Here is a 17,420-nt window from a genome sequence, read left to right as displayed (position 1 = left end):
ACGTGTAAAGTGTTGTTTAAATTCTTGCTCAATATTAGCAATCTTAAACCTTAACCTTATGTTTGAAATGTTTACAATTTATATATTTTTTTTTTGACAACGCTGGTCTTTTTTTCTACAGATTAGATTAAACTGAGGTATAGACTTTGACTGGGTGGAAACGCTTTCTGTCCACTGAAAACAGTGAAATCTTTCTGAAGAAACTGCCAAGACAAAGGTAGGTAAGATTAGGGTTAACTTGTGCTGACAACACGTGTAGCCTAGGTGTATTTATTATTTATTAAAACACTTATTGCTTTGAGAATACACTACCAGTCAAAAGGTTTTTATGTTTAGATTTTTTTTAATGTTTTTTTTTAACAAACCTGCATTTATTTTCCAAAATACAGTAAAAGCAGTAATATTGTGAAATATTTTTATTATTTAAAATAGCTGCTTTCTATTTGAATATATTTTATTTATTTTAAAATATATTAACTCATCAGATTATTCTGTGCTTCATGACAGTTTCACTATTAAATATGCAGGCTCCTAATGTACATAAGCTCTTAACACTTACCTTAACATTTTTTTAGAATTCTTTGATGAATAGGAAGATTCAAAGATCAGCATTTATTAAATAAGTCTCTTCTGCTCGCCAAGCCTGCATTTATTTGATCCAAAGTACAGCAAAAACAGTAAAGCTTTGAAATATTTTTACTATTTAAAATAACTGCTTTCTAATATGAATATATTTTAAAATTTAATATGTTTCTATGATCAACTTATTATTATTATTATTATCACCAATATTAAAAACAGCTGTGTAATTTTTTTTCAGGATTCATTGATAAATAGAAAGATCCAAAGACCAGCATTTATTTCAAATAAAAAGCTTTTGTAACACTATATACCATTCAAAAGCTTAAAGTTAGTTTAGTTTTTTGGGAAAGAAATGATAGAAAACGTGATGATAAAGATATTTATAATGTTACCAAAGATTTCTATTTCAGATAAATGCTGTACTTTTGAACTTTTACTCATCAAAGAAACCTGAAAAAAATCTACTCAGCTAGTTTCAACATAATAATAATCATTAAAATATTTTTGAGCAGCAAATCATAATATTGCTAAAAATTCAGCTTTGAATTTACATAATTAAATATTTTAAATTACATCTTCAAATAAATGCAGGCTTGGTGAGTAAAAGAGACTAAGATTAAAAATCTTACTGTTCAAAAACTTTTGACTGGTGGTGTACCTATTGAAGCAGAGGTTGAATGAGCAGTCAAATTCTGTAATTACTTAATTTCAGAAATAGTTTCAGGTTATCAATTTATATCAATGTCCAAACGATATAGTTGAACTTTTCCAGTTGATAACTCATTAAATTCTTTTATGATTCTTCAAGACACTTCCACTATTAAATATGCAGTCTCCACAAAAATGTAGATAAGCTCCTAATACTGACCTTAATATTTCACATTTTTCATAAAACATTTACTGGTCTTTTCACCCTGCGAAAATAGGCCTACTGTGCAAATACATGTTTAAAAAAAGATAGTGCCTTTAAAAAACAGAGGTCACAATGATAATAAATGATAATGTTTTTTTGTTTTTACTTTATACTATAACTATATACAAAGATAAAATACATTTTAAAGTTTCAGTGATGGGAAAGAACCTTTTTTGTAGTTGAAGATAATCTCAATAGTCTAAAGAACGCTTTGTACATCGGAAAGTTCATTAAACCATAGATGCCAATAAAAAGAGTATATAGATATGGCCATGTGCAAAATTAAATCGCAATACCTTCAGTTTGTGAAGTGGACATAAAATGTGCAGGAAAGGCTTGGTTGATATTAGTGAATCATGACTGCTTGTTCTAACAAAGCACATAAAATGTCTTAATGAATATCTGCTAATGTGTTTTGTACACACAAGACCTTCAATAAAATGCAGTGATGCACACTGCGGTCTATTAAGCTGTGAGTCTGCGTCATCTCGTGTTAACTAAAAGGTATTAGGCATCATTTAATTTTATGAGTTTCCATGAAAGCAGTCATAGATTCCACATATTGTCTGATGGTTGCATTTCATTTATTAATCCTGTAAAGCATTCTATGGAGTCAGGCATAATATACCATCAGTTTAGGATCGGATAGCCGCTACATTTTACATAATGTTGAAGTTTAATTTATCTAATTGTGCATTATCATATAGTATAGCTACAAAGACAGCCATACAGACCCTTATGCATTGGAGTAAATGTAGTGGTTCTGAAAAAAAAAGGTTAATATAGCCTATTAATTGATTAAGTGGAGGTGAATAATCCTCCATATATTAATAAAGGTATCATAAATGCTCAGATTGCTGCCAATGTGTTTGAATTCGGGGATGAAACTAAATACTCAAATACTACAATGTGCAATAGTGGCATCTAGCGTCGTAATTGTGAAAGACTGGTAGTTTTTGCACACTTTCTTGTGTTTTAAATAATATCACTTTTTCCTTCAGAACGGGCGCGGCCATTTGTAACGTAATGTTCAATTTTATTGGTCTGGCTTCCGGTCTCATCCTCGTTCGCTGTACAAAACCGCTTGTTTTGCAGCTTGATATTGCAAATTGAAGTGTCTTACCATATTATTTTAATATATTATCATAATTATGAACACACTGGTTTTTAGTGCAAACAGTTCTACCGTTTGCTGCACGTTGTTATTCTTCTAGCTCTTCCCCGATAGCAACTAATGAACAGGAAGTCTCGCCCACAGGCTTTGTTTCGCGTTGAAGAGTAATTAAGTGGATATTTTGTGTTAAGTTATATATTTAACAATGCTGTTCTGTGAGCAGGTGTCATTAAAGTGTTATGTGATATACTGTAGATACTTATAAATTATAATAACCAAAAGAGAGATTTATAAGAACTCACCCTGCTGAAAAAACAGCATATGTTTTGGTGCTGGGATGCTGGTTTTAGCTGGTTTATGCTGGTCCTTTGCTGGTTTATGCTGGTCCTTGACCAGCAACATGACCAGCATAAACCAGCAAAGGACCAGCATAAACCAGCTAAAACCAGCATCCCAGCACCAAAACATACCTAACCAGCATATGCTGTTTTTTCAGCAGGGCACTGATTCAATTAAAATCCGAACCATGACTCTATTGGTGCTTACATTATACTGTAGACTAGTTATACTAGTTACAGAAAATCAGAAAATTCTTTAAAAGGACAGGTTTATATTGTGTTTTTGGCTCTCAGGGTTTTATTGGTCATCAGACTCGAATTTGGACTAAGTTTGACTCTCATTGTCTTATCATATGGATAGTATGAATGATAAAACTGGCCACTCCTCTCAGGCACCTGTTCACCGTATGACTGCCTCAGGGATGGCCATAGAATTGCAGGCAATTCATCACGTTACATATTTTATTCCTGATAGTTTGTTTTCGTTTACACTTTGTATCTTGTTGCCTCTGGAAGTAAGGAGGAGCTTCATAGCAATAAATGATAAGAAGATGCTGTTTCATGACTGCTCTGTGTAGTCATCCTTAACTAGTAATCTGATAGCAACGTGCAAGTGTCTTAAATAAAAACACATTACTATGTAGTTAATTAATGATAAGATTTCCAAGTAGACAGAGTATATATCCCAGCTCAAGGTTCAAGACCCAGCAGTTGTCAACAAGAACGCAGAATGAGTAAGCCATTTATTTGCCTCTCCATTCCTTAGAGATTGATTCAAACTGGTATTTGAACAGGTGGTTTTCGCTATGGTTTGAATAATGGAGGTGTCGGTTTCGTGTATGTGCATATAGTTAATAATTGCTTGGATGAAATGTGGAAACAGATGTGTTTTGAAACTTTTTTGTTGGATCAAGGTTCATTACAGCTGGTAAAAAGTATTCTGATACTTTCTTTACAGCAGACAAAGAAGATTTACAGTTGACGGCTGTCTCAACGGGGAAAGAACAAGGTCTGGACAATCCAGCCTTTGTGAAGGTAGGCTTGAGAAAGTGTGAGGACATTTTCTAAAAAATGAGAAATGAGTTAAAATCATAATTGTTTTTTTTTTCTATTCTTAGGAGGATACATTTGCAGATGAACTGAGTGTCAGTGACAAAGATGAGTCGGAGAAGGAGTCAAACTCATGCATGAGGTGTGATTGTGAATCTAATCTATAAATACAACGTCATTCAGATTTCATTGTTGCTTTATTTGGAAATGAGATTCCTTTGAAATTACATCATGTCGTGGCAATAAAAAAAATAGACCAAAAAAAGTAATGTTTTGATTATGTTATAATCAATCGGTGATACTATATTTATTCATTGTTTACCACAGCAAAGCATGCTTACCCATCACGGCCACAGAGATCTTCTGCAAGACACACTCCAAAATAATCAAATACATTGCTTTGGGAATATTTGCTGCAGGTAACATATTTTAATCTATGATTCCATCACTTCCTAAGTGGACAGTGTGTACAATATATTTTTTTTGTGTTTTAAATTGTAGGCTATTTGGCATACTTCATTGCTGCATGCTATTTGGACTTCCAGAGGGCACTTGCTTTGGTTATCCTCACTTGTCTGGGGGTGTTTATCATCGTGTGTGAACTGGTGAATAAGTACAAGGGTGGCAGCATAAGGAGGTTCCTCAAGCCTGCACAAAGGTGTTTCAAATCCAATATCAGATGGATGAAATGGTGGGTGTGACACTTTAATATACTGTAGTTCAAAGATTTATTATAGATTTTTAACGTTTTTGCAAGATAACTGTTATGATCACGAAGGCTACATTTTATTTGATCAAAAATACAGTAAAAAAAAAGCAATATTGTGTTTCTATTGTAATATATATATTTCTCAAATGCTGATCTGATGCTCAAGAAAAATGAATATTACTATTATTATCAGTGTTGAAAACAGTTGCTGTGAAATAGAAATATTTTAAACATTCTAAATGCCACCTGGATTTGATTTCCAGGGGCATTTTATACATTTGTAAGGCCAATTTTTACCACCTTATTATTACAAAAAACATATGTTGTATTAAATGTCAGTAATAATAGACTGTTCAAATGTATCTAAATCCAAAAAACAGGAGCTCGTAGGGCTGCAATATTATGACAAAAAATATAGATTATTGTAGATTAATGATCTTTTTATTGTAATAATGATTATTAGTATCGAACAATATAAAATGTTTTTGTTTAGTTTTGGGCATGTCACATTCTGGTCTCACAGACAAACATATCGATCCATGACGTTAGCCAAGTTTTTTGCCCCTTTGTCTTGAATTTATGGGGCAGCTTTGTTCAGTTTGGTGGCATTTTTGCCACAAGCCCTCTTTAATTTCTGACCCTGGTCATTACTGTTATTTATGATCAATGCAGTGCACCCCTGCTATTAAGGAATTATTTTTTAAAAAATGCTCCTGACTCCAAATGCTTGAATGGTAGTGTATATAATTTGTAAGTTGGAATGGTTTGGAGGTAACCAGAAAAGAGCTGTTCAGAAGAGAACTGTTCCCTCTGGAATTTCGTATGGCTACATAATGGCTACAACTCTCACAACAGTATGAGCTATCTATTTAAATACCAACTTGTTAGCCACTTACGTTTTTAACCCTTGTGCGACCTTATGGACATTTTTGTCCATTTCAGTTTTGTTTTTTGTTTTAAGTGTGTCTGTGTTAATGCCAACTGCATAAATCTTGGCTCAGGTGTGTATTTTTATTGAAAGTTTAATATTTCACCCTCATTTCCTTAAAAAAAATCTATTTTACCCTCCGTACAAAAAATACTCACACTCAGGACCTTAAGGACAAAAATGTCCACATTGAAACCCATTAAAACTGCATTTTTTTTAACCCAGGGCCATTTGAATATAAAATGATGCAATATTTGCTAATAGGCATTCATTCTATCAGAAAGGCTTCAAAGTTTAATTTTTTGCCATTTTTTACTAGATTGTGCCATTTTTTTTCAAATTTGGCATATAAAAGAAATACTCGCTTTTTTGTGTTTTCTGCTTATGCATATTATAGCCTATTATAGAGTCAATTGGAAATATAATGCAGCTAAAATTGTGTGGGTATGTTGGTAAGAATGTCAGAGTGTGGTTTGCATGTATTTACTGAATATTTTATGGGTGTAATATGTTTGAAAGAAATGATACTGGCAATCAAAAATCCCACTCCATGTTTTTGAGTCTCACCCTTGGCAGGGTCATAGGGCCATGAGAAAGCTATAAATAAGGTCAAAGAAGGTTAATGAGCTTTGAGGAATTTTATTTTTCACCCAAACACACATTTTAATCCTTGATTGCACTTTTTCATTTGTTATTGTTTTTTTTTATTTTATTGTTTTTGTACAGAGATAAAAGGTGAGCTTGAATTTGATGTAGAAGTTCAGAAGCCCCTTAACACATTGTTTTTGTTTTCACCACAAGAAAACGCTGATTGTGTAGTCTGGTAGATTTTGTACAAAGTTTGAGTGTTTGCACAGCCCAGACAGGTGTTAGCAAAGCAAAATCTATACATATTTGGTGCTTGAGGGCTTGGTCATTTGATTGCTTGCAAGATGAAGAGACGTTACTCAGCAGAGGAAGCTCTGGAGCTAGGTGTTGCCCACTGACACTGAGCATTATGTAAAGAAACCAGTTTTTCAAGCATTAAAATTCTGAAAATGAATGAATGTTTGGTAATTATGAATAGAAGAGATGCTGATAAAAAACAACAGTCAGTGAAAGTAGAAAAAAATATTAATATATAACATTTCTATGGCAGTTTTATGACATGGCCATTTTTGTCCATTATGGCCCTAAGTGTTAGTTTTTTTTAAAAATCTGACACTACAAAAAAAATATAAATGCCTCAAAATGAATGTTGTTGTTCTTCATTGACACACCCAAGAAGCTAATAGGCAAAGAAAAAAAAAATCTGCTTAGCACATTTAGTATGTGGAAATTAACTACTATTTTTCATTTTTTCATAAAAAAAAACACCTGCGGCATTATGTAAACAAACCAGCAATTAAAGGGTTAAAATTCTGAAAATTAATGAATATTTGTTATCTATGGATAGAACAGATGCTGGTTAAAAAATCGACATCAGTGAAAGTGGAAAAAAATATTAATAAATCATATTTTTATGACAGTTTTTGGACGTGGACATTTTTGTCCATTTTGCACCTACGTGTAACTTTTTTTTTTTGAATGCACAAGGGTTAAAGGTCACGGAATAGTTGTTTTAATTGTTGTAGAATAAAACAGCAAAATCAGTCTTTACCATAGACTTTTTTCCTCAAAAATTGAAATTGTAATTCAAAAACCTTGAGGACATTTTTGAGGAAACCCATAGTGAATTAGCCTTCCAAACTGGCTTGCAAAGTACTGTTGTGATTTTAAAGTAGTAGTTCTCAGCCAGGAGGCTGGGGGACCTACTAGAGAACCTCATCAAACTTCTAAGTTGGTCTCGAGATGGAGGATTTAAATAAATAAATAAAAATACTATTAAAATATTTAAAAGTAGGAGTGTTATGGTGGACGCCCAAATCCACTATAATTTTTTAAGTAATACTGGTTTTGTAAGTAGTTTTTAGAGTTTTTAGATGAGAATGTACTTGTTTAGACTTCAAATACGCGGTTTGTTAATAAAGATAACATCTATTTGTCTATTAATGTAAAATTTGCTTCAGTGTTTTCGGAGGTGTGACCTCCAGGGCGTCAGCGGCTGTTCAGCGCTCATGAACCCGCCAAGAGCAGCCTTACCTCGGCCAGATCTTTTGAATTTGCCACTGGCTCTTATGTCTCTATTGTGGTTAAACATGAGATATTATTTATTTCGGATAACACTAACAGGCAGTCTTTGGTCTCATTAATCTATTATTTGTTCCAGAGCAAATAGTTTTGGCTAAGGGGCAAAATCTCATCACATAAAATTACTTAAATTTAATGCTTTATATCAGAGCGCTGCCTTTGTACTTTTGACTGAATTCCCTAGCAACTTTTATGATGGCGGTTGTTGTTTGTTATAAATAATAATGGATTTTAGTTACATTATTCTGCCATCAATTGGTGACAAGAGACTGTTTTTATAAGTGAGTCAGCAGTAAAGACCAACAAATGAGCAGCGCTACAATCTGAAATCACCCTTAACAGATGAAAGGATAGTACGACAAAGATACCGCTTTCCTCAGTGGACATTTAAACAAATGTTTTATTGCGACCTCAAGTCTATGGCCGAATCACAGCCGTGCCATTATACAGCCATACCGCACTGCTACTCGTGTGATATTGCTCATGTATTTTCCTCTTCAGTAAAGATTGAGAACCACTGCTCTAAATATAATAAAATAGCCAATGTGTGCTTTTAATACAGCAACCATAATTATGCACGTGTCATGTGTATCTCTATATGTTGCAGGGTGTTCATAGTAATTGTGCTGGGACTGCTGGTGGCATGGCTGGCAGTCGACACACGAAAGCGCCCAGAGCAGCTCATCTCTTTTGCCGGTGTCTGTCTATTCATCATTGCCTTATTTCTCTTTTCTGCACACCGAACTGCAGTAAGTGATAAAACACACATTCCTCAATAAATGCTTTATTGACGGTGCTTATCTTGTATTTTTTAGACTTTGGATTTCCTACAAACCTTTTCAGATTGTTTATCAGAGATTAAACACCTGTAATTTCCCAACAATAAAATAGTTGTAGATGTTAAAGGCACATTTTTTTGAGTTAGTTTAAATTACTGTGGTTGTTAATGAGAATTTGTTTGCCTTAAATTCTGATTAGGTGAACTGGAGCACAGTCTTCTGGGGACTCGGTTTACAGTTTGTCATGGGCCTGTTTATCATTAGGACAGAACCTGGTTTCATAGCATTCGAATGGCTTGGAAAGCAAGTTCAGGTATGATATAAAGCATTATTATTATGATTTCTATTACATTTTTATGGAAAAAAATGCTAAACAGGAGCATTTGCACAGACATTTGAACACTGCTGTATTGTGTCATATCATACTTAAAAGATATCTCTCTAAATTAAGTTAATATGTTACAATCTGTGGTTACTTATTAAAACCAAACAACAATGAACAATTATTTAAACTACGAAAGAGAAGGAAAAACAATATGCTATGACTGCCATGTACTAAATCATGCTTTTCTTTTTCCCCCCAGATATTTCTGGATTACACAAAAGCGGGTTCATCGTTCGTGTTTGGAAACCTCATTGACAACATATTTGCTTTCCAGGTAAATTATGACACATATTTGACATGAAATGCGTGAATGGGTTTATTTTTAATATTGAATGTTGCTCAATACTCACAGGCTCTACCTATAGTGATATTCTTCAGCAGTGTCATGTCAGTGCTATACTACCTGGGTGTGATGCAATGGATCATCACAAAGGTAAAGGCAAAACATCCAGTCTTGTATCCATTTAACCTAGGAGATTTTCAAGATATGTTCTTCATATGGATGTTTTAATAATGTATTTTTCTCTGCCAAGATTTCTTGGGTAATGCAGGTAACAATGGGAACCTCCTCTACAGAGACTCTCAGTGTGGCAGGGAATATATTTGTTGGTCAGGTAATATTCTGTCATCATTCCTAATGCACGTAATTGTTAATAAATGACATTTCTCAAATGTCTTAAATGATTAGTTCACTTCCACAACAAAACATTTAGAGGTCATTTTCTCACCCCTTTGTTATCCAAGATGTTCATGTCTTTCTTTCTTCAGTTGTAAAGAAAATATGTTTTTTTGAGGAAAATATTTTCAGGAATTTTCTCCATATATTGTACTTCTAAGGTGCCTGCAAGTTTGAACTTTCAAAATGCAGTTTAAATGCAGCTTCAAAGGGCTCTAAACGATCCCAGCCAAAGAGGATGGTCTTATCTAGCGAAATAATCAGTCATTTTCTTAAATAAATTAATATTTATACATTTTTTAACCACAAATGCTTGTCCTGTCTAGTTTTACGTCATCCTACATTGCTGTTTTACCTTTTTTTTGTAAAGGGCGTAATCTTCTTTGCACGTTCACTTTGTAAACACTTGGTCGGTACTTCTGCGGTAATGTAGGACGATTGCTGATGTTGGACGAAGTTGGAGAAGAAAATGAGATGGGAGTTTTTCGACCCTAACTGTGTTGAACCGGAGCACACAGAGCACAGATGCACATCCCATATTAATTTATTTAAGAAAATGACTGATCGTTGAGATGAGACATTTATTCCTTGGCTGGGATCATTTAGAGCCCTTTGAAGGTGTATTTAAACTGCATTTGGCACCGTTGAAGTCCACTATATGAAGAAAATTCCTGAAATGTTTTCCTTAAAAGACGTAATTTCCTTATGACTGAAAAAAGTAAGACATGAACATCTTGAATGACTAGGGGGTGAGTAAATTATCTGTAAATTTTTGTTCTGGAAGTGAACTAATCCTTTAAAGCATCAATTGTAACTCATTACTTATAATGCTGTAATGTTTTGATTTTTTTCTAGACAGAGGCGCCGCTCTTGATTCGTCCTTATTTGAAGGACATGACCAAATCTGAGATCCATGCTGTCATGACTGGAGGATTTGCCACCATTGCAGGGAGTGTTATGGGTGCATTCATTTCATTTGGGGTATGACAACACGTACTTCATTTTGTTATCGAATTCTTCCATTAAAAGCTAAAATGAAAAGCTGGAGGAAGATAATAATTATTTTCTCTACACAGATTGATGCCGCGTCTCTAATTTCTGCATCAGTGATGGCTGCTCCATGTGCTTTAGCCATCTCCAAATTATCCTACCCTGAAACTGAAAAGAGCAAGTTCACATCTAAGAGTCAGATTAAAGTTGATGGCGGGTGGGTTCTCTTGTCAAATGTGAACTTTGTGCTTCTAAATATTGTGTGTTTCATGTTATAATGTGTTTTTGTCTGTGTTCAGTGGTGAGCAGAATGTCTTGGAAGCTGTCAGTGGTGGTGCATCTGCATCAATAGGACTTGTGGCCAACATCGCCGTTAACTTGATTGCTTTCCTTGCCATTTTGGACTTCATAAATGCTGCTCTGAGATGGTTGGGAGGCATGGTGGGATACCCAGAGGTCACTTTTGAGGTGTGTATTACCCAGTCCTAAATTTTAATTATAATATATGTTTAAATTCTTACTTTTTTTGGAATAAATGTGAATTGTTTAAAAACACTAAACTGACATACATACAGTTGAGGTCAAAACTGTAGGTGACATACACCTTGCAGAATCTGCAAAATGGTGATTATTTTACCAAAATAAGAGGGATCATGCAAAATGCATGTTATTTTTTATTTAGTACTGACCTGAATAAGATATTTCACATAAAAGACATTTACATATAGTCCACAAGAAAAAAAGGGCAGTACTAAATGAAAAATATGATATTTAGGAAAAATAAGAAATAGTAGGCCTACACATTCTGTTCAAAAGTTTACACCCCCAGCTTTTAATGCATGGTATTTCCTTCTGAAGCATCAGTGAGCATTTAAACTTTCTGTAATAGTTGCATATGAGTCCCTCAGTTGTCCTCAGTGAGAAAAGATAGATCTCAAAAGCACACAGTCATTGTTGGAAAGGTTTCAAAAAAATTGTGGGATGTAAAGGATTTTTCTGAAGAACAGCAGGCAGTTTAACTGTTCAGGACAAACAAGGGATTGATGAACAACTATCACTAAACAAATGAAAAAAAAAACACAGCTGTGGATCATTCAGGTAACACAGTATTAAGAATCAAGAGCTTTTGAATGGGGTAATTTTTATAAATTCAACCATTATTTTCTTGTGTGGACCATATGTAAACATCTTTTATGGGAAATATCTTATTCAGGTCAGTACTAAATAAAAAATAACATGCATTTTGTAGGATCTCTCTTATTTTGATCAAATAATTACCATTTAGCAAATTCTGCAAGGTGTATGCAATGTATATGTGTGTGTGCATTACTGTTCAAAAAAGTTTGGGGTCAGTAAGACTTTTTATTGATTTCTTTCTCTGTGGTGCTCAAAAATACTGTAAAACAGTTTTCAGAAATATTATCATTTTGATGTATATATATTATATATTCATGTGATGGCAAAACTGAATTTTCAGCAGCCTTTACTCCAGTCTTAAAACATTACTATTTTGTCGAATCCATAAAACATTACTCCAGGATTCTTTGAACAGAAGGTTCTAGAATAGCAAGTAAACAGACAGTCTTACTGCCCAAAACCTTACGTACTTACATGTTATATCAAGAGTCATAATCATCATGCTACAAATCTTTATTAAATGTGTTTTAAACAGTTGTTACCTTTGTCTCCTCAGTTGATCTGCTCCTACGTGTTTATGCCGGTGGCTTTTATGATGGGAATTCCATATGAGGATTCTTTTACGGTGGCTGAACTTATTGGCACTAAACTCTTCCTCAATGAGTTTATAGCCTATGAGAAGCTGTCAGAGCTCAAGAACAACAGACTTAATGGCATTTTTGAAGATGGCGTAGAAAAAAATTGGATCTCAGTAAGTATTTATGCAAGATCTCATCAAATTGACTATAAATATGTCAAAAGCAGTTTATCAGAAGCATTGTCCAAACTACTTGCAGGTTCGATCTGAAATCATCTGCACCTATGCTCTGTGTGGCTTTGCTAATTTCAGCTCTCTTGGTATCGTGATTGGAGGCCTGTGTGAGTATCTCAAACACTGCAAAGCACTTGTTTGAAATGTGCTTAAATGATTTATTGTTCATGTCAGTGTGTTATGACTTCTTATCGCCATTGTTCAGTATCAATACTTTTTATAACATGTCATTTACTGATGTAATATCATTTACTTATTATTCTACAGCCTCTATTTGTCCAGAAAAGAAGAGTGTCATATCTGCATTAGTGCTCAGAGCCTTGTTCACAGGCACGTGTGTTTCCCTGATCAATGCCTGTATTGCTGGTAAGCTATCTGAAATGATTAAAATCTGTGTTTTAAAAGGTTAGTTCACCCAAAAATGAAATTTCTGTCATTAATTTCTCACCCTCATGTTGTTCCAAACTTGTAAGACCTTCGCTCATCTTTCGAACGCAAATTCAGATATTTTTGATGAAATCCGAGAGCTTTCTGACTCTCCATAGACAGCAAGGGTCCTACCATGTTCAAGGCCCAGAAAGGTAGTAACGACATTGATAAAATAGTCCAAGTGACATCAGTGGCTCAATCGTTGAATTGTGGAAGGACCCTTGCTGTCTATGGAGGGTCAGAGAGCTCTCGGATTTCATCAAAAATATCTTAATTTGCGTCCTGAAGATGAACAAAGGTCTTACGGGTTTGCAACAACATGAGGGTGAGTAATTATTGACAGAATTTTCATTTTTGGGTGAACTATCCTTTTAACTTTAGTCAAATACATCAAACAGCACAACTTTATCACCACACTCCATTAGGTTAATTTAGCAGACATTTTATTTAAAGCAACTTAGATTGCACATTAATTGGACAGTCTCTGTGATGGGTTATGAATTGCTGTGTTCAAACCTAAAACCTTTAACCTAATATAAGAGACCAGCAATACGAAGCCACACCCCCCTCATCTGGTGGTTTAGATTAAGTGCAATCTGGTATTGAGTTAAATTTACCTTTGTTCTACTTGTAGGTATACTTTTCGTCCCTCCGTTGGACTGTGTGGATCTGTTTAGAAATGCAGTCTTCAATACCTCCACACCCAACATTGACACTTGCTGTTATGATCTTTTTGAAAGGTAAGGACAGAAAATATTGTTGTGTTGTAGTCATCTAAAAGCACTCTGGGCTTAAATGTTAAAGGGAACCCTAGGTATTAAGACTTTTATGGCTTAATGTGACGTAAATGATGTATCTTAGTGAAATATGTAGTAGAAAACCCATGAAAGACTTACATTATTAAAAAAAAATCCACATTGTTTCATACATATTTTATAATATGGGGGGCCCCATTATTTCAATGATGTCAAATGGTTGCACTTGATGAGCTTGATGACCACAGCTACTGAAAGACCTTACTGGTGGTGATGGATATAAGCATAGGCTTAAACCAAATGCCGTACCATCGATTTTTTCCCACAAGGAGTCTAAATGCCCCGGATATTGACTGAAATCCACTCTGACAAGCATTGGCATGTTTACATCCTGCTAGGATGGCATCTAGTATTTCTTGACTCTGCCTTTTGTAAGCTCTTTTAGTAGCTGTGATCTACTAAAAGCCTCAAAGGCGTCAGGGCTAAAGTGGAGAGAACAAAGATGCTGGTCTTTAGGAAGTTTTATTCATCCACAGGCATCTTCCTATTCTTTTCTCCTCTACTTATCGCTAGGAAGGCAGTAAAGACTTCTCTCTTTTTGCCCTTCGACTGAAAATTACAACCAAAAGTGGCACAATGAGGCTATGTATCAGTATTTTATTTTCGAGCAGTAGCTCACCGAGTGCAACCATTTCACAGCATCGAAATTATGGTACCCACTTTAGTCCAAAATATGTATAAATCGCTGTGGATTTTTAAAATAGCTTAAATCTTTCATGGGTTTTCTAATACATATTTTAGTAAGAGACATAATTTACATTATATTAGGCCATTCAAGTCTTAATACCCTTTAAAAAAATAGTAACAAATTGTGTGTTTGTAATAAACAAATCACATCAAGGCATTTTAACTTTAAACGGTTGCTTCAAACTAGTCCTCTATCCATAATATTGCTTTCTGTAGAAAAAAGTTGTATTGTTTTATTCAGTAGAGAACTATGCACAGATCAACAGATCTAAACAAATATGTTGGTGGATTTTGAACTGGAGTTATTTAGATTACTTGTGAATGACTGTCATCTTTTTTTATCAGCTGTTTGGGCTATCATAAATGAATAGTTCACTTCCAGAATAAAAAATCCTGATAATTTACTAGATGTTCATGTCTTTCTTACTTCAGTCGCAAAGAAATTAAGTTTTTTGAGGAAAACATTCCAGGATTTTTCTCTATATATTAAACTTCAATGGGAGCCAGTGGTTTGAACTTCCAAATTGTCATTTCAGTGCAGCTTCAAAGGGCTCTACACAATCCCAGTCACGGAATAAGGGTCTTATCTAGCAAAGCGATCAGTCATTTTCTAAGAAAAAGACAAATTTATATACTTTTTAACCACAAATGCTCATCTTGCACTAGCTGGACTTCACGCATTATGTAATCAGGTCACGCGTAACGTAGTCAGAAGTACCGACTCAATGTTTACAAAGTGAGTGTGCAAAGAAACAATGATGTCGGACAATTTTGAAGTTGGAGGAGAAAATGAGATGGAGTTTTTCGCCCCACCCTACCTTTTTGACCTTTCCAATGTGATTATGTAATGCATTAAAGGAATAGTTCACTTTCAGAACAAACATTTACAGATAATGTACTCACCCCCTTGTCATCCAAGATGTTCATGTCTTTCCTTCTTCAGTCATAAGGAAATTATGTTTTTTGAGGAAAACATTTCAGGATTTCTCTCCATATAATGGACTTCTATGGTGCCCCAGAGTTTGAACTTCCAAAATGCAGCTTCAAAGAGCTCTAAACAATCACAGCCGAGGAAAGAAGGGTCTTATCTAGCGAAACGATCGGTTATTTTCTAAAAAAAAAAAGACAATTTATATACTTTTTAACCTCAAATGCTCGTTTAGCTCTGAGTGTACTCTGTTTAGAGATTAAAAAGTATATAAATTGTAAATATTTTTAGAAAATAACCGATCGCTTCACTAGATAAGTCCCTTCTGCCCCGGCTGGGATCATTTAGAGTCATTTGAAGTTGTGTTTAAACTACATTTTGTAAGTTCAAACTCTGGGGCACCATAGAAGTCCATTATATGGAGAGAAATCCTGAAATGTTTTCCTCAAAAAACATAATTTCTTTATGACTGAAGAAAGTAAGACATGAACATCTTGGATGACAAGGGGGTGAGTACGTTATCTGTACATTTTTGTTCTGAAAGTGAACTACTCCTTTAAGCATTTTGAGCATTTATGGTTAAAAAGTATATAAAGTAAAAAAAAATTTAAGAAAATGACTGATCGTTTTGCTAGATAAGACCCTTATTCCTCATCTGGGATAGTGTAGAGCCCAATTTGGACCTTTAACTTGTTGATCCCCATTGAAGTTTACTAAATAGAGAACAATCCTGCAATGTTTTCCTCAAAATACTAAATTATCAGGAAATTTTTATTCTGGAAGCAATCTAATCATTTAAGTCAGATTGCATCAATCTAATTATTATTATTATTATTATTATTTTTTTTTTGCAGCACTATCAACAATGGAACACTTTCTTTCGAGGGCTCCTGGAGTGAGGTGAAAAATGCAACAATTTATTTTGCAAACTGTTGTGGTCTCTTTCAGGACCCCGTTTGCATGTAATTTGGCCAATAGGTAACAGTACGAGTGCAAGAAAACACCTCTAAACTAAATACAGTGACATTATTTATTAAATTCACACATTTTAAAGTATGATATATGTATGTGCAGAGCATATTTGATTTTATTTAGTCATTTAGCTATTCATACATAATTTCTTTATAGTTGTAACACAATGTGTTAACACAATGCATGTACTGCAAGTCTTTTTATTATATGTAAATGCTGTAAATGTTCTGTCTTATGTAAATGTTATAATCATTTTTGGAATTTACATCCAATGACGTGGCAGACATTAAGACTTTGTGATGTGCAGTTTTTTATGCTGATGGTTATATGCTGACTACTGCATTGCAGGGGTGAAGCCAACCAATAAGAGCCAAAGGGCTCTTTGGTCAGGCAAGCAGTTATTTTAAGATATGAAACACTGGACTATGCCTTTGCATGGTAAAATGAGTCAAAGAAGTTTCTGCTGTTATTTACACATTTATTTTACAAAAACAAATAACACAACGCAAAAAAAAAAAAAAAACTAAACTAAAATACTGTGTACCTCTAATCTTCTCTCTCTAATACACTACAATCCATTTAGCTTTTATGATATATATACCTACACAGAACACAGTATGGCCTATCTTATCACTTTTACCACAATCTGTGGTAACCTTTAATATACATCTAAACAAGTACTTCATTGATATTTTATGAGTTAGTTTTTTCAGTGAGTCATTTCTGCTAAATAATGGTTAGTTACTAAATCTTGTAAATGGGGTAAAGGTTCAGATAGCTACGTTTATTAATTTTGGTTATTTTCAATTAACACACATTTCAAAATATTAAAACCTGTAAACATTGAGCATCCAAAGGTTTGGGGTGAGTTAGATTTTCAAATGTTTTTGAAAGTCTCTTAAGCTCACAAAGGCTTTTTAAGCACAGTAAAATAATGTGAACAATTATAAAACAACTTCTATTTTAATATATTTTAAAATGCAAAGCTGCTTCATTTTGTGTTGCTTA

The 17,420-nt window shown here is 34.1% G+C and overlaps 1 protein-coding gene across 1 annotated transcript; it reads left to right on the top strand.

Moving 5' to 3' along the window:
- Nucleotides 1-119: 119 nt before the first annotated feature.
- LOC141337224 (sodium/nucleoside cotransporter 1-like) lies at nucleotides 120-16,901 on the top strand. The gene is made up of 18 exons (XM_073843001.1): nucleotides 120-217; nucleotides 3,906-3,982; nucleotides 4,066-4,139; nucleotides 4,325-4,416; nucleotides 4,499-4,688; nucleotides 8,411-8,552; nucleotides 8,782-8,895; nucleotides 9,167-9,241; nucleotides 9,320-9,400; nucleotides 9,501-9,581; nucleotides 10,499-10,624; nucleotides 10,720-10,850; nucleotides 10,933-11,101; nucleotides 12,327-12,521; nucleotides 12,607-12,688; nucleotides 12,849-12,947; nucleotides 13,645-13,750; nucleotides 16,295-16,901. Exons 3-18 carry the CDS (start codon nucleotides 4,135-4,137, stop codon nucleotides 16,404-16,406), a joined length of 1,800 nt encoding a protein of 599 aa, XP_073699102.1. The 5' UTR covers nucleotides 120-217; nucleotides 3,906-3,982; nucleotides 4,066-4,134; the 3' UTR covers nucleotides 16,407-16,901.
- The last annotated feature ends 519 nt before the right edge of the window (nucleotides 16,902-17,420 follow it).

The sequence above is a fragment of the Garra rufa genome, chromosome 6 (assembly GCF_049309525.1).
Source record: "Garra rufa chromosome 6, GarRuf1.0, whole genome shotgun sequence".
NCBI lineage: Eukaryota > Metazoa > Chordata > Actinopteri > Cypriniformes > Cyprinidae > Garra > Garra rufa.
This window is presented reverse-complemented; position numbering and strand designations above follow the sequence as displayed.

What these genes read in the sequence shown, in the direction of transcription:
- LOC141337224 (XM_073843001.1), top strand. An exon ending in GGCTTGGAAAGCAAGTTCAG is followed by an intron (nt 8,896 to 9,166) that starts GTATGATATAAA and finishes TTTTCCCCCCAG; the next exon opens with ATATTTCTGGATTACACAAA. An exon ending in GTGCATTCATTTCATTTGGG is followed by an intron (nt 10,625 to 10,719) that starts GTATGACAACAC and finishes TTCTCTACACAG; the next exon opens with ATTGATGCCGCGTCTCTAAT.